This window comes from Lepus europaeus, chromosome 3 (genome assembly GCF_033115175.1).
Source record: "Lepus europaeus isolate LE1 chromosome 3, mLepTim1.pri, whole genome shotgun sequence".
NCBI lineage: Eukaryota > Metazoa > Chordata > Mammalia > Lagomorpha > Leporidae > Lepus > Lepus europaeus.
The window spans coordinates 93,813,321-93,837,146 of NC_084829.1; the positions used below are offsets into that span (position 1 = coordinate 93,813,321).

Below are 23,826 nucleotides of genomic sequence, written 5' to 3' on the forward strand. Positions count from 1 at the left end.
CTTGGTCTCCCATGCAGATGCAGGCGCCCAAGCACTTGGGCCATCCTCCACTGCCCTCCTGGGCCACAGTAGAGAGCTGGACTGGAAGAGGAGCAACCGGGACAGAATTCGGCGCCGCAACCGGGACTAGAACCTGGCATCCATATGGGATGCCGGCGCTGTAAGGCAGAGGATTAACCAAGTGAGCCATGGCGCTGGCCTCAAAATTGATAACTTTAAATTCTCTAATTCCACACACAAGTTAGTATTCCATGACCTTCCCTATAAACAAAATATATGGTATTTAAAGTAATCATACTCAAAGCAAGGTATTAACTCTTTTCTATAAAATAAATGTATCACACTATTAGTATACACTCTTGTTCCAAATTTTGTAAAATCTAAGATCCAAGGGAATCAAGGCCACTGAATTATCATAGGAATACACATTTGATTTTATTGTAATAAATCTCATTATGAATTTAAATAAGGGTATAATCAAACTTAACCAATTTAGATGACAGGTGATGGCAGAAATAAAAAGGTTGAATGCCACACTTAATTTTTTTAAGTAATTTCAGTTGGTTAGATCAATTCATTCTTTACTGTATTTCCAGGTTATAGCACTAAAACTTCCACACAGCAGACCTCAAACTATTCATTGAATTAATTAATTAATGAGTCAAAACAAAGTGAAATGCATCAAAATAGATTAATTTGCTCAGGTACAGAATAGACTCACACTGGTTTGATAACAATTCAGATAAATACCAGCCAGAAACAATTCATTATCAACTCAGTTTTTGTTTTTGTTTTTTTTTTTTTTAAGATTTATTTACAGAGAGGCAGAGGCAGAGAGAGAGGGAAACATCTCCCATCTGCTGGTTCACTCTCCACATGGCTGCAACGGCTAGAGCTGAGTTGATCCAAAGCCAGGAACCAGGAGCTTCTTCCAGGTCCCCCACGCTGGTACAGGGGCCATCTTCTAATGCTTTCCCAGGCATAGCAGAAAGCTGGATTGGAAGTGGAGCAGCTGGGACTTGAACTGGCGCCCATATGGGATGCTGGCACTGCAGGCAGTGGCTTTATCTGTTACACCACCTTACCAGCCCCAACCAACTCAATTTAAAACAAGTCTAATTAACAGAAGCAAAATATCTGGTAAAATCAATCTTTCATAGACAATGTTTAAAATGCTGAATTCCTTCAAGACTTCACTTTCTAAAACTGACATTGGCAAACTAGACTTCAACAACTGTATCCTGATTTAGTAGCCAGGAATTAGAGGTCTAGAAATCGAGATAGGAAATAATTGAAATATCTGGGATATTTAATTAAGAAAAATATAAGTTAGGGAGGGACATGCTTCAAATATTTGGGGGAGCTGTCAGAAAAAAAAGATTTATAATCTTTCTGTGTATCACCCAGAGAAAGTCTATGGAAGCTACAGGGTAACAGATCTTGCTTTAGTGCAAAGCTAGGATTTCTGTTAGATCTGTCAAAATCCAGATTAGTCTACCATGCAAAGAAAGGAACACTTCATCACTTTAAGGGCTCAAGTAAAACCTAAATAATCTTTTAGGGATTTAGCAGAAAAACTGTTCCAGTGTCAGGTAGGATATTAGCATGGATGATTTAAAGAGCACTCCTGGCCTATGACTCTACAATTCTATGACTCTTGAAGTCTTGCCTCCCTCTTCCACACTATCATAATTCCTCTTTTCATTGATTTACCTTTTCCCAGCTTAATGCTTGACCAGGTCTATCTTTGTTCTAGTTTCCATTATTCTTATTTGCTTATGAGGTAGTTCTTCAGTGATGGTTAATTTTATGTGTCAGTTTGGGCCAAGGGACACCCAGAGAGTTTGTAAGACACGATTTCTGATGTGTCTGTGAAGCTGTTTCCAGCACAGAATAGCATTTGAAGCAACGGACTAAATAAAGATGCTCATACTAACCACAGTTGGGCATCAGTCAATCCCTTGAGGGCCTTGAAGGAACAGAAAATTAGAGACATCCAATTTCACCTGCCCTCTGACACCAGCACTAATGGTTCTCATGGCCTTTGAGTTTGAACTGAACCACACCACTGACTTTGCCAGCTCTCCAACTTGTATTTGACACATCGTGGGACTCTTCAGTCTCCATAATCACAAGACAGGGCGTCAATCTCCTCTCCCACCCACCCCGGGCTCTGCTTACCTCTGGAGAACCCTGACTGATACACCTTTATATTTCTACAAGCTGATTTCTATTGCAATCATGGCAGAAAAAAATTGATTCCCTCTTAAGTCACAACTTCTTTGCTGTAACAGTTGATGGGTTTGACTGTGAAGAGGTATTATTGACTATGCCTCCTCTACACTTTCTTCTCCAATTACTTTCATCTTTTTCTATGGCTTTTTTTTCTCTTCCTCCCAACATGAATAAATGGTTTCTTAAGGCACAGATGCTATCTGTAGGTTTTATTAGCAATGTGGATGGAGGGGAGGATTAAGATAATTTTTAAACCCTTAATTACAATAGGATAACATCAGTGATATAATTAACAACAGATATCTTTGTCATTTCTCTATATGACAAATTGTAAATACAGATTTTGCTTAATAATACTTATTTGTAGTTGTTTAGTTTTATTTTCCTATTTAAGATGGAGAAAGTACTTCAAATAATATTGTTAAAAAGCTTTATCTAGGAGTAACTTTACAACAGCACATTTTATAATATACCAATTAAACCATCAATCAATATTACCAATGCAAGATTATTTTATGAACTTTCACATTTAAAAATTAATCTGAGTATGGTCTCAGATACACCCTCATTCCTTCCTACATCACCTACATATAAAATTCAACTTAAGTTTCTAGATACAACCAGAGCTACTAGAAAATTGTGTATAGAGAATGGAAGCTTCATTTCCCAAATCTACAAAAAGCTCATTACTCAAAGGAATGTCCCATGACTTATTAAATAGCTTCTTGGGCTTTTTACTATAATTCTAGTCACAAACTATATTGCTTAAATCTCTTCTCTTTTATATTGGATATTGGCCAACTCTGAAATATAATCATTCAAATGCTTATTCCTTGCTTAAAATGACTAAATGTGGAGTTGGAGTACATGATTGTTAGCTGGTGATAGCAAGCAAAGTTAAATTACATAATCTCAGGATATGAACAAAGGTTCATCCTTGTCAAAGGACGTACAATAAAACTTTCTACAAAGATGGAAATGTTTTATATACTCCTATGCAATAGCCACAAGCCACACGTGACTACTCAGCACTTGAAATACAGCTTGGAGGCCAGTGCCGTGGCTCAGTAGGCTAATCCTCCGCCTTGCGGCGCCGGCACACCGGGTTCTAGTCCCGGCACACCGGGTTCTAGTCCCGGTCAGGGCACCGATCCTGTCCCGGTTGCCCCTCTTCCAGGCCAGCTCTCTGCTGTGGCCAGGGAGTGAAGTGGAGGATGGCCCAAGTGCTTGGGCCCTGCACCCCATGGGAGACCAGGAGAAGCACCTGGCCCCTGCCATTGGAACAGCGCAGTGCGCCGGCCGCAGCACACCGGCCGTGGCGGCCATTGGAGGGTGAACCAACGGCAAAAGGGAAGACCTTTCTCTCTGTCTCCCTCTACTGTCCACTCTGCCTGTCCAAAAAAAAAAAAAAAAAAATAGAGCTTGGGCAAAGGAAGGTTAAATTTTCTATTTTATCTTAATTTAAATTTAAATATCCTCATGCAACTAGTGACTACCATATTAGAACAATCTAGTGTCTTGAAAATATAACTGTGAATTGTTCTTATAATCTCCTTTTTTAGGAATATATACAAATGTTAATATATATAAATAAATAAATATAAATAAACCATTAGGTTGATTATAAGTTATTATAGTGAAACCATATCTGTCTTTTCCACCACTATACTCATGACATCTTAATAGAGAAAACCTTGATGTTCTTTGGAACCACAGTACATACTACCTTCAGGTTACTCTTTGACATCTAGTGTTGTACTTCTTGGTTCACCATCAGGCGTTGCTGTGTTGGCAGTATTTATTTATTTCAGATTTATTAATTTATTTATCTGAAAAGCAGAGTGAACAGAGAGATGGGAGAGACACAGAGATCTTCTATAAAGTGGTTCATCACCCAAAGAGTTGCAACAAACTCAAAGGCTGAAACCAGGATCCAGGATCCAGGAACTCCATCCTGGTCTGTCACAGGGGTTGCAGGAGCAGCATACCTGGGCCATCTACCGTGGCTTCCCAGGTGCACTAGCAGGAAGCTGGACAGAAAGCCAAACATCCCACACTGGCCCTGGCCTCCAATAGATAGCAGCATGGCAGCCAGCAAAGGCTTAACTGGCTGCACCACAACGCAGTTCCTTGGTGGCGGTATTTAGTGACAAGTTTTGTTGACTGGATTCTCTGTGTTGTGTATTAAACCGAGAACTTTAATAATTAACTTGCAGCACTGAATTTGAATTACCCAGAACAACATACTTAGATGGGAGAGGAACGGAAATAGTTTCCCTTTACCAAATCCAAAAAGATTTATGATTGAAAATGAATCAATTTTTTTAAGCGGGGAGTGGGGAATAAGTAAAAGTTACTCTTTACAAATCTCCGTGTAGGAAGGCAGAAGTTTCCTCTTACTTACACATTTTGTTGATAGCCATGCACAATTCTTACCTTAAATGTATATTTATTCATTATGGGATGGAGCCAATCTTCCCTGAAAGAGAGAGGAAAGGTTCCAGCATACTCGTGAAGCAACTCCACAGACGACGACACACAAATGTATCTACTGCGTGCAAAAACCACGAGTCATTACCTTCAGTAGCGTAACCTCACGTGTTCCCCCAAAAGGTACACTGCCCTGCGCACGTGTGAAAAACTAACGGGGTTCCCTCAGCCAGAGAAGGAAGAGCGGATGCTAGCGGCAGGCTTCCCGCCCGTCCCCACAAAACAAGTGGAGGACGAAAGAAAAGGAAAAGTAGTGCACTTGACTACCACTTCGCTGAAACATTAAGAATAACGCAACACTTCAGCGACTCAGAACTCCACAGCACCCTGCCCGCGGGCCCCCAGGGACCGGCCGCGGCCTTCACTTTGCCCAACGCACGCCTCGCCTGCGGTGGGCGGGGACTCAGCTCTCCCCGCCCCCGCCAGGCTCACGCGTTTCGTATCTGGATCGGGGGCGGAGTTTCTTGTCCCTCAGCGCGGCCCGTTCCGTCTCGCCGCCTCGCCCGCCGCCGCGGCTGGGCTGACGTGTCTGCTGTTCGGCGGCGTCTCGGCGAGAACGGCAGAGATGGCGGACGCCTGGGAAGAGATCAGGCGGTTGGCGGCTGACTTCCAGCGCGCGCAGTTTGCCGAGGCCACACAGAGGTGCCCGACCCTTCCTCTCCATGGTGGAACCCGATTGAGGCTCCTAGCGGACACGGGTGAACCTGGGAGCTTAGATCCCAGGCCCTGGCCCCTGGCTCCCCTCAGCCCGGCATCCCTGCCTCCTCCCTTCGCCCCGAGCCTGGATCGCAGTTCCGAGCGCAGGCCGCTTTGCGCAGCCCGGGATCCCCTGCCGTTTGCTGACGCGCCTCACCGCAGCGTGGCCGAGCCTGGTGAATCCGGGCTGTCGGATCTCTGCTCACCCACCCGCCACACGTCACTGTGGCATCCTTACCCACATACACTCCCTGACTCAGGATAAGCTTGAGCGAGTAACCCCCAAACACAGTTCTATGCAAATGCTATATTGACCCTTTCAAAATTTTTGTCTGCCCTGACAGATCTAGGTCTAGGCCAGACCTGTGACGCCATCTGTCATTTTTTTTTTTTTTTTTTAAGGGATTCTGGGGCCCTGACATTGTTTTACAAACCCATTCATTGGGGGATGTGTTCAGATCACCATGACTCTCTTTGATATTAGAGAGCATACAGAAAGAACCACTTTTATATTTGTTGATTGCTTCCTACCTGTGTGTATTCCCTTTGAAGCTGTATTTTGTATTACTGAGCGCTACAAAAATAATTTTAAAAACTAAGGCACAATAAGTGCATGAGTGGTAACTAAGAGTGGCCGTAGGCCAAGTCGCCTGCCTGCCTATAGACCAAGCGAATAACTGAGGCAATTCTGCTCTTCACCTAAAGAAAACTCTTGGCTAAAGTGGGAAGTAGGGCTGGATTTTTCTTTCTACCTGAATTATGTGTCCTCAACTTTCTATTCAGATTTGAAGACTGGAAGTAGGCCTAGAAGAGAGCAAACTTGACGTCTGTACTAGAATGATGTATGCTAGTCAAGTAAATGCTGTACATGTATGTCAACCTGCTTATTCAGTTATTTTTTCAGTTCTGAAATCAGTGTTGTTACACTAATGGAAGGTACAGATTTTGTAACTCAAGTTAGTGACTCTTTATCCGAACTTCTGTAAAACCAGTTTTCATACCTGTGCTAATTTTGTTATGCACCAATATATCAAATGCACTTTCGAAACTTTTTTTTCTTCAGATTGTCAGAACGGAACTGCATTGAGATTGTGAATAAACTGATTGCTCAGAAACAACTAGACGTAGTTCACACACTCGATGGGAAGGAATATATTACTCCAGCCCAAATCAGTAAGGAAATGAGAGATGAGCTACATGTTCGAGGTGGTAAGTAATTTCTTAGTGTTTTTTTTTTCTAAATTTTTGAAAGAAAAGAATACTTTGAAAACATTACTAAATAAATTGTTTATAAGACACCTTTCTCATTTGTTAACTTGCTTATCAGCTTAAATCACTTTAAAGTATTTTACTAGGTTCATGAAAACATGATTGTATAATTTAAGTGAATTCAAATATTACTTTGCAGAATAGTACTTTTTTGATGATTTTGAGTTATTTACACTGTATGTAAATTAAATGGTCATCTTTTCACATTTTTTAAATTTATTATATAACTTAAGAGAATGTTCCTAACTGCTTTTTATCAGGTGGTAATTATGAGGATGATAAAAGAGATTTGGAAGGATTATAGAGTTTCAAGAATCAAGGCTTTATTACCTACCATACTTTTTGAAAAAAAAAATTTACATGTATATAGGTATAAGGTAACTCAATGTAACAGTGTTACATCTGTCACATTGTATGAAATGCTGTTTCAAGCACACAAAAATTTCCTTTGTCTTTTAAAAAAAAACTTGAACAAACTATTAAGGAAATTTTTACCCAAAATAGAATCAGTTATGAAAATAACTCTTACTGATATGTCATCTGTATATAGTTTTGGTGTTGGTTGTATTTTTTATCTTCCTATATAGTACTAATAAAATATGAGCTATAATTTGGAAAACTTAATAGATTGTCTTTTGTTGATAGATAAAAAGCCTACCTTTCAATTTCAAATAAATGAAACACTCAAATAAATGAAAAATTCCATCTTGCTTTATTTGAATATATTGTGAGTTGTTCCTCCATAAGTTTAGCCAATTTGTGCATCAGTTGTTGTACTTAAGTAGCCTGAGGTGATAAAAACAACTTTGAAAATAAATTATTTCCTGTGGCTTTAGCCATGAAGACTTCCTCAGTTATGGTTGATATTTGAACACATTAATTCTTGTGGTTCTATGTCTATTATAGAAGGACTTTGATTGTCCAAAACTTTAATCTGTCAGAATTTATAGTTTTTGACTGGTCTGTGGGTACACATAATTTAAAATAAATAAATTTCTTTTCTTTAAAGGTCGAGTAAACATTGTTGATCTACAACAGGTAAATCTTAAATGTATGAAATTTTTGCTTTGATTTCTCAATCTTTTGGTACTGTGAATTTGTTTAATGATTAAGAAGTGTCCATTAATCCCAGTAGCATAATGGTTGTGAAGAAATAATTAGGTAATCCTCACTGATATACTGGATTGATTTAATAAGCTCTAATGTACTGAATTAATGCTCCTTTCACAGTTGATTTGCTTATTCTTTATTCTTTACCAAATAAACTCATAGTTACCATTTTATGTAATTGCAGGTTTATTTAACTTTTTGTGAAAAATCACTAGTGTTTCCTGTTTACATGTTTTTAGTATGTAGAAGTAATAGAGAAATATTACAAAAATAGAGGATGTATAAAAATTATATAAGTACATATATCAACACCAAAGTACACTGGATATAATAACCTGGCAAATCTTATGTGAAATGATGTCTGTTAAATAAAAATGTAATTTTCTGCTTAATAAAAGTGTTTTTAACAAGTGAGAGTGTAATTCTACAGAATTGAAAATAAGCCTTAAATTTCCTATATGAGGCTTTTACAGTATTTCAGATAAATTCAAAAAAATCATCTAAGAACAAATAATTTTTCTAAAAAATAAATTTTTAAAAAAACTATAGTTCTATACATATGTAATTTCAAACTTAAGAAACAATACAACCTCACCACTAATGTGACATGTATTTATTTTCCAGGTAATTAATGTGGACCTGACTCATATTGAAAATAGGATTAGTGACATTATCAAATCAGAAAAGCATGTTCAGCTAGTATTGGGACAACTGATAGATGAGTAAGTAAATTTTTTTAAGGATTTATTTATTTTTTTGAAAGAGTTACAGAGATCAAGGGAGAGACAAAGGGGAAGAAGGAGGTCTTCCATCTGCTGATTCACTCCCCAGATGGCTGCTGCAACAGCAGGCGTTGGGCCAGACCAAAGCAAGCAGCTTCATCTGGGTTTCCCACGTGAGTCCCAGGGGCCTGAGTACTTGGGCCATTCTCTGCTGCTTATCGCAGGCACATTAGCAGGGAGCTGGATTGGAAGGTGAGCAGCTGGGACATGAACCAGAATCCATATGGGATGCCAGAATCGCAAGCTGTGATTTTAAAATATTTAGAGCACCACTTTGTTGTCTTTTTTTTTACTTCAGCAATATTTAAATATAGGTCAGTTGTAGTTAGCTAGGCATTTCATTTAGAATTCTTAACAGAACTGACAGTTATAAGGATCAGTCTACTTAAAAAGTAAGCAATTGTGTGGAAAAGTTGGAAATACTACAGACATAAATTATACTCCTATCAGCTTAAGGCAGTACAAAACTTTTTTTTAAAGATAGATTTATATATTTATTTATATGAAAGGCAGAGTGACAGAGAGATTGGCGGGTGGGGGAGAGAGAGAAACAGAGAGAGGGCGACTGACCTACCATCCTCTGGTTTACTCCCCAAACGCCCACAATAGCCAGAGCTAAGCCAGGCCAAAGCCAGGAGCCAGGAACTCCATCCAGGTCTTCCTGGATTGGTTGCAGGAGGGACTTAAGTACCTGGACCATCACCTCGCACATGGATTAGCAGGAAGCTGGATCAGAGGCAGAATAGCAGGAACTTTAACCATTAACTAATAGTGGATGGAGGTGTCCCAGGTAGTGAATTGATCTGCTACACCACACATGTATCCCAACTTTTATAATCTTCTTATGTTATTTTAACTCTGAAAGCAAGCATGTTCGAAAAAGTATTGACTGCAAAATTTCTATTCACTAATATAATAGTTTTTAAATTATAAATAATAATTTATAACCCATTGATTAGGAAAAAATGACTTTTAGAATATTGATTATGAGTTATATTTACCTACACATACCATATTTGTTACTTTGGAGGCATATTTTAACAGAAATTAAACAAAGGAAATAAAGAAAAAACATTATTCCTAATTGGATTTTTCCATTCTTTTTTTTTTTTTTTTTTTTTTTTCCACTATTAGGAACTATTTGGATCGATTAGCAGAGGAAGTAAATGATAAGTTGCAAGAAAGTGGTCAGGTGACCATATCAGAATTGTGTAAGACCTATGATCTACCTGGAAACTTTCTGACACAGGTATGTTTTTTAATAGTATAATCTATACTTTTAATGAGGAATTTGAAACCATTATTGGGAAAAAAAGAGACTTTCTAAACCATCAGTGGACTTACTGCTGCAAAAGTCTGACTTAATATATAGGTAGCAGTGTATTTTGGGGGTATGTCCTATGCATTGATGACACTGAGGAGTTCATTTAAAAATTATTACAATGCAATCTTTCTGAACTAATGAGTACTCAAAATATAGTCAATAGACTAAGCTCTAGAGCTGACTTGATGTAATACTATACTATAAGTACATATACCATATATAATAATATACTATCAATGCATGGATGTATTTAGTGCTTCTGATATTTATTCACTGTACAGAAACTTTAAACAACAATCCTAGATTCCCAGTTATATTTTCAGAAATGAGTGGTGAAGATTATAATTAGAAGGAGGTACAACTGGTGTCTTTTGGTGAAAGTCAGGATGCTACTAACAATCTTATAATTTATAGGACCTCCCTGTCAACAAAATCTCAAAAGCACCAACATCTTTTGATGTCAGTTTCCTTCCTGTAAACTGTCAGTATTATAGAAATCTCATATATTCTCTTTGTTAAGATTTTTATTTATTTATTTGAGAGGTTGAGCTATAATCAGAGAGGGGGAGAGACAGACAAAAAGGTCTTCTGCCCACTGGTTCACTTCCCAAATGGCCTCAATGGCCAGAGGTAGGCTGATCTGAAACTAGGAGCCAGGAGCTTCTTCCAGGTTCCCTGTGTTGGTTTTGGCACTCAAGTACTTCAGATTTGGATCAGAAAAGGAGCAGCCAGGACATGAACCTGTGCCCATATGGGATACGGGAGCCTACTATGCCACAGTGCCAGCCCCTTACAAAATTCTTTTAATTTTAGGTATTTGTGTTAATACTCAAATAAAATACCTTGATTTGCAATCACCATACTACCTGAAAATAGGAGCCTTTTTCTTGTTTTTTAAGGAGTTTGACATTTTAGAATCATGAAAGTCCATTTGGTTCAGTGGAAAATATGTAGGTTTTGGTGTTAAATGTTGATTTGAACCCTGTCTATGGCTGTTCTTAGTTGGTATTAGGAAAGTTATCTCATCTTTTCATGCTTTAAGTTACATATCTGTAAAATGAGAATGTTTACAGTAGTCCTTTTATTATCTATGATTTCAGTTACTCTGGTCAACTATGGTCTGTACAGTACAGTGAGATTTTGAGAGAGAGAAAGGGACCACATTCACATAACTTATACTGCATTGTTATAGTTATTTTATTATTGTTAATCTCTACTGTTGTGATTTACAAAACCAGCTTTATCACAGTTAGAAATTCAAATGATTTCTTATAAAACTGAAAATATATAGTTTCTTTATTAGCTTAGCTCTAATTTTTGTGAATGTCACAGGCAGTATTCTAAAAGTTCATTAAGTTGTTTGGAAAACATTTTTTTCTATATCATAAGAGTTTAGTCATGCTGACTTGAATAGCTTTAACTTCGCTTGGGATATGAAACATGCTCAGGCTTAATTTGTGTTTACCTGACCCAGTCTTTGTATAGCTGTGGGGAAATACTCTGTTGACATTGAAAGCAGATTACCAAGAAAAGACATCATCCGTGATTTTAGATCTTGTGAACAGATATAACTTGTTAATATTTGTATCAAAGAAGATGAATTTTCAGGTCTTCTGGCTTTTAAAAGACTTCAGTTTCTGTTAGTGCTAGAAGTTCTAGAAAGGGTGTTCTCTAAAACTCATGTATATTTCTTCACTGTCTATAAATTCGAAAATATATCTAGAAAAATAGGTAATCATTTTTTATTTTACATTAGAAATAGATTCTAATTATCAAAGGCTAATATTGTTATCAAAGGCTAAGTGTTTTAATATATTAGGAACTTGACGCATTTCTTGGCTTTGCCATGAGATAATGAAGTTTCCTGAATTCAGCATTTTCATCTTAGTTTATGTAATGCGTGCTTGTTGAAATTTCCCAACCACATAATCAATACAACATCAGCATGCAGCATGAGTTGAATATGAGTACACAAGAGCATATGTGTCACTTTGTTCTTTCAAATTAATAGAAATTTATATCTTTGTCCCAAGGCACTCACTCAGCGATTTGGTAGAATTATCAATGGACATATTGATCTTGATAACAGAGGAGTAATTTTTACTGAAGCTTTTGTAGCTCGACATAAAGCACGTATCCGTGGACTCTTCAGTGCTGTTACTCGGTAAGCACGTTTTAGAGTGTACATCTTGTACATTTCTCTTTCTTTTTTGAAGGATTTATTTATTTACTTGAAAGGCAACAGAGAGATGGGGACACACAGACACACACACACATACACACAAATAGAGATATCTTCCATTACCTGGGTCACTCCCCAAATGGTTGCAACAGCCAAGATCTAGGTCAGGCCAAAGCCAGGTCTCCATCCTGGTCTCCTCCAGCATGGGTAGCAGGGGCCCACATGCTATGGGCCATCTTCCATTGCCTTCCCAAATATATTAGCAGGAAGCTGGTTTGGAAGCACAGCAGCTGGGACTCAAATCAGAACTCTGATATGGATGTCATGATCATAAGCAGCAGGTTAACCAGCCACAATGGTGGCTCCCTTTGTATGTGTCTTTGATTATGACTTGCATTTTTTCTTCAAGCAGCCAAATCCTTTTATGAAGAAACAAAATCTGAATCAGAACTCCAGTTTGTAAAATAAAAAGGGAGTTTCGGTGAATTGGAAGTGGGCATTGCAAAGTCCTAAAAAGCAGCCCAGCACTCTTGTAACCCACCTCTCCTTTCCATCACTACCTTCACCACCCCTTGGCTCCAGATGCACTTGTGCAGAACACAGTTTAAAAACTGCTGCCCACATTACTGTATTGAAGTCACGCTGGAATCATGGAAAACCATGTAGCTGACATTCGAGGAGTTGAGTCATAGCTCTGTCATATACTTTATTGAGATCATTAGATTGTGCACTGCAGTTGGGTGGATTTTATGATACACAAATTACTACATTAAAGCATTTTTCAGAAAAGAAATGCATAGTCATAGCTTAACAATTCTGATAATCAAAAAAGAACATTTGAAATGCATCCCTCTCATTCACCCTAATCTACAAGTATATCTTTCTGAATTCCTTTCAGTTACTTAAGATCTCATTTTTCTTCAAAAATGCAATCATATATAACATGTACTTGAATATTCCCAAGAGAGAGAAGAGCCTCCAGATAGAACAGAGTGAAAAAAAAATATACACGGAAGGCCAAAGGAGATAGTCAAGTGTCACAGAAATAGGTGAAAATTTGATGCAGTGAGAATATAATTGATTCTAGATGGAAAAACAGAATGATTTCCTTATTATTTCAGTAGGATAATTCTGATGAAAGGTTTAAAATTTGATTTAAAATTTTTAAACTCCATAAAAAATTGTTTTTTAAATAAACTCTTAAATAAATTCATAAAGCTGCTTGACTTGAATTAATAAGAAATTTTTTTTCTTCCAATGAAGGCCCACAGCAGTGAATTCTTTGATTTCAAAATATGGATTTCAGGAGCAACTTCTTTACTGTGAGTTTAGTTTAAATTATATGTCATTTAATTAATTTCTAAATGCTGTTAATGTAAAGTTTATTAATGAACTTTAATGTTTTCCTCTTAATCTTAAAATTTATTGTAACTAAAATATTTCCAGTTTTCATATGTGCATCAGTTATACCTGTCAAATACTTAATATTGTCCACTTTCAGAAATGGAATGAAAAAGTGTGTTTATGTATGTATGTGTGTGTATTTTATATATATATATATATATAGAGAGAGAGAGAGAGAGAAACACATATATATATAAAAAATGAAAATATGTATGCACTATTATTCATATACATCTAGAGAGATTTAAAATTATAGGATTAAAAGTAGTTTTTATTTATAATTTTTCTTATAGTTTTATACTACATTTTCTAATATTAAAGTAAACTATCTCTAACAAAATTTTTGTCTTTATCAATAAAAATGTATTCTTAGCATACAAACAATACAGTATCATCTCTAAAAAGAAACTCGGTTCACTGTCTATTTCATGTGTATGTGAAACTCATTTGAGGTTCTGCAAGTTTTTAATGTTTTACTGGAATAATTTTTTAAAGCAATGATTTAATATTTCAACTCAGATATCAGTGCAAATATAGGAATTAAAAAACAATGGAAAATAAATTAAAATACAGAACCAAAAAATAATTGTCATTTACTATCTTTCAAAACATGAACTTTAAAATTTTAGACATTTAAAATTAAATCAGCTGTTTTTGCAATCTATATAAGGATTGGGTAAAATTTCATTTTATTTTAAAATTCTTAAAAGTAATAATTGATAACTTAAACTTTGGTTCAAAATTTGTGTTCACATTTATGTGAAATTAAGAATCATGTATTATAATCTATTGAGAAACTCAAATGTTTCTAATATATTATTCTAATTAGCACTGAAATTTTGAAAGTCATATGTAAAGTAAGTTATTTCTGTTAAGTGCTAATTCTCATGAACATTTCTTTGTTTCAGGAAGCTTTTAAATGTACATACTGTTTCATATAAAAATAGCTTCTTTCTATCTTATCTTTTTAAGTGGATTTTTATGTAAAACAACCATGTAAAGTTAAATTTTGTGATTTAAATAAAAAACCGTAAGTTTTTTATTAATGACAGCACTATCCATTTTCAAACCGGCATCAGTCTTAGGACAGTGGTGGTGGCGTGGTACTCTTTGAGTGAGTGCTTGTTGTATTCAGCTATGAATACAGTAACCCTTCAAGATAGATATTGTTATTATCCCCACCTAATAAATAAGAAAATGGAGATATAAGGAATATAATTTGCCCAGTGTTTGCAAGTAGTAAGTGGCAAAGTTGAGGTTTAGACTTAGGCAGCTATCTCCAGAACCCATTCTTTATCGATAGCATTGTGCTTCTCTTGTAGGTAGGGTTGGAATGCCTTGCTTCAGCTTGCTCAATGGAATGTAGTAACTTACATAAAAACCTTGTCCTTGGGTTTATTTCCTGCTGCTGATTCTCATACAGTTGAATTGTCTTGACTTTTTCTAAATATTAGAATATTGAATTTGGTTACAGTAGTGATTGATTGCATATATCTATTCTCAAAGTATTTGATCATCCCCTTGTAAAGAAATCATGAGGTAAATACTGGCATTCCTTTTTTTCACAAAATATTCAAACTCAAAAATTTGGTTAATTCAACAGTTTGTAGTACAAATTCAACACCTTTAACTAGTTACCAAAATTTCCTGAATTAATAAAATAAATATTCTGAGAAGTATCAGAGAAGTTTTATATAAAATATAATCCCTTCCTTTATGCTGTTTGAACATTAAATTGGTTTTTAAAAGGGTAAGAATGAATAAACTGTGAAATGATCAAGTATTTTTTAAGATTAATACCTGCTGTGATTTATTTGTGTTTGCTTGGATTTTTTTTAATTTTTAATTTTTTTTTAAGCTGTGCTTGAGGAACTTGTTAATAGTGGACGCTTACGAGGCACTGTGGTTGGTGGGAGACAGGATAAAGCTGTGTTTGTCCCTGACATCTACTCCAAGACACAGAGTACTTGGGTGGATTCCTTTTTCAGGCAGAATGGCTATCTAGGTAACTATTTTTTTTTTTTTTAAACTAAAATTTATTTCTAAAACTGAAAACATTCTGAGAAAGTATTATCTAACCTTGGAATCCATGTGTATTGCCCTGTTGTTGACTAGATGATAATTTTGGTTCCCATTGACTATAAAAGTAGTCAGGTTGGTTTCTGTGGATCTTAGACCTGAGTTTAATTCCATGGTTACAGAACAGTTGTAAAATTAGAAGACCAAGCCGGCGCCGTGGCTCAACAGGCTAATCCTCCGCCTTGCGGCGCCAGCACACCGGGTTCTAGTCCCGGTTGGGGCACCGATCCTGTCCCGGTTGCCCCTCTTCCAGGCCAGCTCTCTGCTGTGGCTAGGGAGTGCAGTGGAGGATGGCCCAAGTCCTTGGGTCCTGCACCCCATGGGAGACTGGGAGAAGCTCCTGGCTCCTGCCATCGGAACAGCGCGGTGTGCCGGCCGCAGCGCGCTACCGCGGCGGCCATTGGAGGGTGAACCAACGGCAAAAGGAAGACCTTTCTCTCTGTCTCTCTCTCTCACTGTCCACTCTGCCTGTTAAAAAAAAAAAAAAAAAAAAAAAATTAGAAGACCAAAAGCTGATATATTTACCAACAATTATTTCATATATTAAGATGGTGCTACTAAACACCAAGTAATTTTATTCAAAAAAGAAATTGTATTTTATTATGTTTTATAAAGTTGCCCGGTTTTTCAGTTATATCATCTTCAGAATATTTTACTGGCTGTCAAACTAAACAGGGTTCATTTTTATTAGTTTTCCAGTACTCCAGCGACACTGAGCAATTCTGTTTCTAAGGTTCTGCTCTTATCTGGATAAAGTAGATTGATTGTTCAGTAATTAAGAAATTACTTCAGAAAGTTTTTGATAAATGCACATTGTCTTAAAAAAAGATTTATTTATTTATTGAAAGAGTTACAGAGAAAGGCAAAGAGATCTTCCCTCCACTGGTCCATACCCACATGCCCACAGAAGCTAGGGCCATCTTCCACTGCTTTTCCCACGCCGTTAGCAAGGAGCTGGATCAGAAGTAGAGCAGCTGGAACACAAACTAGTGCCCATATGGAATGCCTGTGTCACAGCGGGTGGCTTTACTCCATTAAGCCACATCTCCAGCCCCACTGCACATTATCTTTAAAAAAAAAAAAAAGATTTATTTTATTTATTTGAAAGACAGAGTTACAGAGAGGGTTAGAGACAGAGAGAGAGGTCTTCCATCCGCTGGTTCACTCCCCAATTGACGGCAACAGCTGGAGCTGTGCCGATCCGAAGCCAGGAGCTTCCTCCGGGTCTCCCACATGGGTGCAGGGGCCCAAGCACTTGGGCCATCCTCCACTGCCTTCCCAGGCCATAGCAGAGAGCTGGATTGGAAGAGGAGCAGCCGGGACTAGAACTGGCACCCATATGGGATGCGGGTGCTTCAGGCCAGGGCTTTAACCCACTGCACCACAGCACCGGCCTTGCACATTGTCTTTTAATTCTATTTTTCCCCTAACTTTTTGAAGCTCTGACATCTGGCTCAGTTGGTTTGATCAATTTCATAATCCAAGTCAAACCACATTAACAGATTACTTTTTTCAGTAATAAACCCGTGAGGAATCAATATTTAAAAAATTTTAACATCTGCTAAGATAGTGGGCTTCACTTATCTTTTCTTGATTTTCCATGATGTACTTTTCTTCAGTCATAGGTTTGACTAGAATTTTGTTACAGTTTCCTTATGTATGATTATTGAGGTTGAGGGTGAGTTAATGAGGAAAGTAGCTATCTCCAGTAACTTTAGTGACTGTAAATCTAAATTTTTGCTTTTTACTTTTGTTTTATATGCTAAATCCTTTTCTAGTTTAAATTAGACTGGAGAGTTATTGTCCTATGTTGTCTCATGAAACATTGAAAAATATGTTTTGGTCCTTCAATTATAGTGACCAAAACAAATTCACTTAGTACATAACTTTCTCCTTTATTGCCATTTCTTTCTGATTTTATTACTCACATTTCCCTCTGTCCCTTCAGCTGGAGGGAAAGTGACAAAGTTAGTATTCAGATTGTACTTGAAGCAGTTTTTCTACAAAGATCTTTAGTAATTAGAATTTGGCTCAGTAAGATTATCAGAGAATAAGTACCAATACATTCCTATGCTTTAATTTGTTATTCTAAAAATATTTGAATAAGGTACAACTTTTTCTGAGATTCCTAAAAGATGTAAATGACTAACAATTCTACTTCATTTTTGTGATATATTTATAGAATTTGATGCCTTGTCGAGACTTGGAATCCCAGATGCTGTTAACTACATAAAGAAAAGATATAAGACTGCACAACTTTTATTTTTGAAAGCAGCTTGTGTTGGTCAAGGACTTGTGGATCAGGTGGAAGCATCAGTAGAGGAAGCAATCAGCTCTGGAACCTGGGTTGATATTGCAGTATGTTTTCTTAAATTTTCTCTAAGTCAATGATAACTAATATTTTACTAATATCACAATTGGAAATATTAGGATGTACAAAGGTATCTTGGCTTTAAAGGCAAATTCTAGAAATCATTGTTTGTACAAACATAATCTTAATTATTTTATGCTTAATGTCTTTCCAACCTATAAATAGAGAGTAGTCTTCCACATTTGGTTAGTCACTATCTGAAATTCTAATAAATCTCAAACAAGCAAACAATATTACACTCATGTTAATCTTGATAGAGAAATTAGTGAGACTTATCTCTGACTTACCTCATGCATTTTCAACTGTACTGGTATCAGGTATTGTGTAGCATTTGTTTATTCCTTATCAGTTGATCTCTGCTAATGCATTAGCACAAGCCACTTTGACACAGATAGTTTTTTACTTCAATGTTCAATGTGGGCCTCTTCATTATACTAAAAAGATAAGTGTAGGTAAAGATAAATAAGCGAGAGGTCCATCCATTATTTTCTAGCCAAGTCCAGACCCCAGGCCTTCTTTTTTTTTTTTTTTTTTTTTTTTCTCAACATAAAATTTTCTTTGGGATACCCAAGTCCCTAAAACTTGAAGATTTAAGTGTATTTTAGCCATTCAACAAATTTTATTAAGTACATCCAGTGTACCATTCTACTTTGGGGGGATGTAGAAGCCAGACTCATTTTGTGCTCCCAGGAGGAACAGCTTCACTGCTGGGAGAATGTTAAAATGATCATTTCAGTAGTAGAAAGAGCTAAGAAGGAATATATTTTGGAGATAAAAGTCGATAGGACAGCAGTTTGCTAGTGTATTGATGTAGTTTTGTGAGTGAGAGGAATGGAATTGACTCATAGGTTTTGGTGGTGTCTTGGATAATTTGAGATGCCTATTAGGCATACACTTGAGGAAGGTAGGCAATAGAATCCGTGGTTCCAGAGGTTAATACTGGTAATGAAACCAGAAACATAATTGGGAGATTTGGGGCATTATTGTGTTTCTAAAAGCCTTTGGACTTACTGAAATCGTCTAAGAATGGTACATACATTTATATACTTGTCTTTATATCTTTATATATGAAACAAAGGATTTATGTGTGTTATGTAGAATTTATACTTAATTTTTTATTTTGTTATTCTAGCCTCTGCTACCCAGTTCTTTATCAGTTGAGGATGCTGCCATGTTGCTTCAACAGGTGATGCGAGCATTCAGCAAACAGGCTTCAGCTGTAGTCTTTAGCGACACTGTTGTGGTTAGTGAAAAATTTATAAATGACTGTGCAGAACTGTTCAGTGAACTGATGCACCAAAAAGCTGAAAAGGTATGCCAGATTTCCTTTCATCTGCTAATATTAACATTATTTTCACATTTGAACCATCTGATTTCTTTTGAAAAATGAAGTGAGCAGTCTGCCCCAAAATGAATACTTTGTATCATACATCATTTTTCTTTAATGTACCATTCCAATTTATTTCCTCTCCCAGATTTATTTTTCCCCTTCTTCATTTCTGTCAGAACATGGGGAACTAATTTTTTAAATTAAAATCACAGTAAAGTAACCTGAGAGTATTGGTCCAATTTTAAAACACTAAAATACACAGACATGGTATCTGGGTATGTATAAATATATAATGTGTGTGAACCAATACACAATATATTTACTAAATCTAGTATAGTCTCATTAAGTTTACCTATTTTAGATGCACAGACAGGATAACTTACTGAGGGAAATAAGTTTTGTGGCTATCAAAATTCATCAATTTCTCAGAGAAACTGCTGTTAAAGTATTTTGAAATAGAGGTCATGCTAGGTCTGCTTAAGGGTCACTCATTTCCTGTTTCTAGTTAGCAGCACTATCCTTATAAAACCTGCTCTCCTACAAGTAAGACAAACCCATGTGTCTTATTAAACTGTTAATAGATCATAAGGGCTTATTAAAGGTATAAATAAGTTATGTTAGCTATACTGCTTTTAAGCTCTTTAAAAACTAAAAATTAGAAATAATTTTCTGCATTTTGCAGCAAATAAGAATAAAAAAATTACAGGTTTGATATCAGTAAACCTGAACATTAAACATGTTCACCTTTTGTATGACTTTGGACAAATAGACTTCCAGTTTTCTTATCTTCAGAAACAGATGATGAAAACTACTCTGGAAAGGATAAATATAAATAAATAAGGGATATATATATATATATAATATATATATGTGTGTGTGTATAATGTCATACATATTAGCTATCAGTTATTAAATGACTACTTCATTATTTTTATTTGTGATCTGTTACTGAAGTAAACCTAAATATGGTCATCACTCTCTTTCCTTGGACTCCTCTTTCTAACCACAAAATAAGTTCATAATAAGGAGATTCTGTTACTTTGAAATATTAATGTTCTAAATATTTTTCTTTACAAAACCAAAAAGGAAGTAACCGTATTTTTACCAACAGTATGTACTTTTGTCAATAGGGATTATAGAATCCTTTCCCATGAGAAAAAGACTGTTTGTGAAGTTGGAAATAGTTCATTGTTATCAAACTTTTAAAAAGCAGAGATTATCAAGAATGAATCCAGAGGAAATATTAATTTTCTGACTTAGTGTGGGAGTGGGGAAGGGAATGAAGGTTTCATTATCTTTCTGGGGATCTCAAGTATCCAGATGACTCTGCACTTGATAGTTCCAGGAGGCTCCTATTGGGAGTGGTAGGGCGTGACCAGATTCCTATTAAGCAGTCCTAAGACCAACCAACAACAGCTGATATTGCATCTGTTGCTGTGTGATAAGTTGTTCAGTGACCAGATAGGCTTTCTCATTAGCTACTGCTGGGTACTTTATTAACTAGCTTTTGTTTTTCCAATGAAATGAAGCAACTAATTTCATAAAGAGAAGTTTATTACAGGTGGGGAGATTCAACTCCAGGGTCAGGTGGCCTCATTGGTTGGGTGTCAGATGGCAATGGCATTGCACTAGGAGAGGAAACATATGCTGACCCAAGAGGCAAAGAAAGAGTCTGGGCCCAACTCAGCCTTTTCTAACAGCCCTCTTGTGACAATTATATTCCAAGAGCATATATTCCTATTGACCTGAAGACCTCCCATTAGGCCCTCTTTAAACAGCATAATTGGATTAAATTTTCTTAATTACTACAAGCTTAGGATTTTGGGGTTCAAATATCTGAGTTTGGGAGCCAAATCATGTTGAAATCATGGCAAGTACAAAAATCATGGAAAGAGACTGATTTCTGAAGAGGAGAGATAGCCTTACAATAGTAGCTTTGAGACAATGCATTATATTTCTCAGCAAAACTAAACAAGAATATTTAGGGTATAGCTTATGAGTAGATGAGTATAAGCAATGAAATACTGTATGTATTTGCCAACAGCAACAAAAAAGCATGTTTTATTTCAGGAAATGAAAAATAATCCTGTACATTTAATCACTGAAGAAGATCTGAAACAAGTCTCCATGTTAGAAAGTGTTAATACAAGTAAAAAGGATAAAAAAGATGAGCGAAGGAGGAAAGCAACAGGTAATAAATTATGAACAGGAAAGATTCAAAGATAAATTTGTTGCAATGAACTTTATTAGGGCCTTTGAAAGACCATTTATTTGATTGATCATTCTTCAACTGCCGATATCAACTAAAACTTCTGCTATTGAATTAAATTTTAATTACAAAAATGTAAATATTGGTGATTATAGTTTATTTTCTTTTTTAATAAGTAATAGTAATATTTTCAAGAACTGTTCTAGCCCAATAGCCTCTTTTTTTGATTCTCAATCTTGCCAAGTTCAGGTTTACCTTAAGCCTTTGTTTAATACTTCTTCCTGAACCTCATATAACTGGTTCCTTCTTTTTATTCAGAGCTCAACTTTAAACATCACTTCCTCAGAGACATCTTCCTAATCCTTCAGAATAGTTTCCATAGTCACTCTCTACCACTTCTCACATCAGTTTGTAATACTGTATCACTGTGATTTTTTTATTGTTTGAGAACCTTGCCTATCTTATTTATTTTTTAATCTCTAGTACCTAGAGCATGATTAGGCATATTTTGGTGCTGTATAAATATTTACAGAATAAATGAATTTCCCAGTAAAATATACTTTTTAATTTTCTTTTTTAATAGCTCTTGTTTGAAAGTAATGTTTTTTTCATAATTTTTATAATAGGAACAAGTATTAATGCAATGTAGTGTTAAAGAAATTTGATATCCAACTTTTTTATTGACAAATACAGTACATTGAACATATATTGTGAAAACAACATATATTATGAAAAAATTCTTAATTTTGCTATGGGAATTTACTCATTTCTTTGAGATGTTCCTTCCTCTTTCAAAATTTTTTTGTTTCAAAAATCTTTCAATGATAATTTGAGATTTTTATCTATTCTGCTAGGAAATCTATGGTAAATTACTCAAATAATAGTAGTATTCATATCCATGCATGTTATGTTATTTGGAGATATTGTTATGATGTACTTTAATCTACTAAGGATTTATGTCAGTGTAACTATTTAATTTTATTTCTAATTTAAAAGTTAAGGGCTTTCTGATGTTTTCTTCTCATAGTGCCACTGTACTGTAATCATTTAGCTACATTACATGGAATCATCTCAAACTTGGATGTTATGCCATAAGAAACTTACTATGAAATGTTAAAAGCATATTCACTTTAGCTGTGCTTTTGAAAATAGTATTTCTATATCATAAAAGCTAAAGAATGTAATTTGAGGATAAGATGAACTTCTAAGAGAATTCTATTTAGATTTAGAAAAAAGTTTTTATATAAATCATTTTATTGAAAAAGATTAATCTTTTATGAAGAAATATAGTGTCAGTTGTTTTCAACTTTTTTTATTTTCAATTTTCAACATTTATTTTATTTTAAGATTTTATTTATTTATCTAAGAGGCAGAGTTACAGACAGAAAAAGGAAGAGACAGAGAGAAAGTTGTTCCATCTGCTGGTTGATTCCTCAAATGACTGTAACAGAGCTAGGTGGATCCAAAGCTAGGACCAGGAAGTTCTTCCTGTTTCTCACATGAGTACAGGAGCCCAAGTATTTGGTCCATCTTCCTCCACTTTCCCAGGCCATAAGCAGAGAGCTGGATCAGAAGAGGAGCAGCCAGGACATGAACTGGTGCCCATATGCGATGCCGGAGCCACAGGTGGAGGCTTAACCTACTACACCACAGCACTGCCCCTATTTTACATTTAAAACAAATTATAAGGGCAGACATTGTGGCATAGGGAGTTGAGCCACAACTTGGGATGCCAGTAACCAGTTCGGAGTGCCAGTTTGAGTCCTGGCTGCTCCACTTCCAAATCCACCTCCCTAATAATGCAACCGGGAAGCAGCAGATGATAACTCAAGTACCTGAGTCTTGCCAACCATATGAGAGACTCCTTAGCGGATAGAGTTCCTGGCTCCAGACTTCAGGCCCAGCCCAGGCTATTGCAGCCACTTCACAAAGATCTCTCTCTCTCTCTCTCTCTCTCTCTGTATCTCACTCTGCCTTGCAAATAGATAAATAAATCTTTCAAAAAATCAATTATAAGTATTCTGTTTTGTAGAATACCTATTTAAATGTAAATATCTAGTAGCAGGGAAATACCTAAGCATCATTTTTTATTTTTATTTGCAACATTCAGGTTGTTTTCATAATTTGTATTTTTAGCCTTGATTTAGCCTATAGTCATTGATAAGGATATTTTCTAAGTAACCAACTTAATATTTATGGTCAGTGCTTATTGAGCACATGTTATGTTTCAAGCATTACTATGATGCCAAGAATGCAAATATTAGTGAGACATGTTCCTTGCTCTCAAGAAGTTCATGTCTGCTTAGGTGGTAGCTGAGTCAGGTTGTCTTCTTTAAACATACATA

At 36.0% G+C, this 23,826-nt stretch overlaps 1 protein-coding gene across 2 annotated transcripts in view; it reads left to right on the forward strand.

Moving 5' to 3' along the window:
• Nucleotides 1–5,221: 5,221 nt before the first annotated feature.
• Nucleotides 5,222–23,826, forward strand: part of UFL1 (UFM1 specific ligase 1) — a 35,865-nt gene continuing 17,260 nt past the window's right edge. For both annotated transcript variants that reach the window (XR_009865509.1, XM_062186517.1), the window contains exons 1-11: nucleotides 5,222–5,367; nucleotides 6,485–6,630; nucleotides 7,700–7,728; nucleotides 8,425–8,522; nucleotides 9,717–9,831; nucleotides 11,940–12,070; nucleotides 13,352–13,410; nucleotides 15,351–15,497; nucleotides 17,754–17,929; nucleotides 19,075–19,254; nucleotides 21,343–21,463. Coding sequence is in view for 1 of the 2 variants with exons in the window: in XM_062186517.1 (XP_062042501.1) it covers nucleotides 5,291–5,367; nucleotides 6,485–6,630; nucleotides 7,700–7,728; nucleotides 8,425–8,522; nucleotides 9,717–9,831; nucleotides 11,940–12,070; nucleotides 13,352–13,410; nucleotides 15,351–15,497; nucleotides 17,754–17,929; nucleotides 19,075–19,254; nucleotides 21,343–21,463 (1,279 nt within the window). In the remaining variant the exon portion in view is untranslated. The remainder of the gene's footprint in view (nucleotides 5,368–6,484; nucleotides 6,631–7,699; nucleotides 7,729–8,424; nucleotides 8,523–9,716; nucleotides 9,832–11,939; nucleotides 12,071–13,351; nucleotides 13,411–15,350; nucleotides 15,498–17,753; nucleotides 17,930–19,074; nucleotides 19,255–21,342; nucleotides 21,464–23,826) is intronic.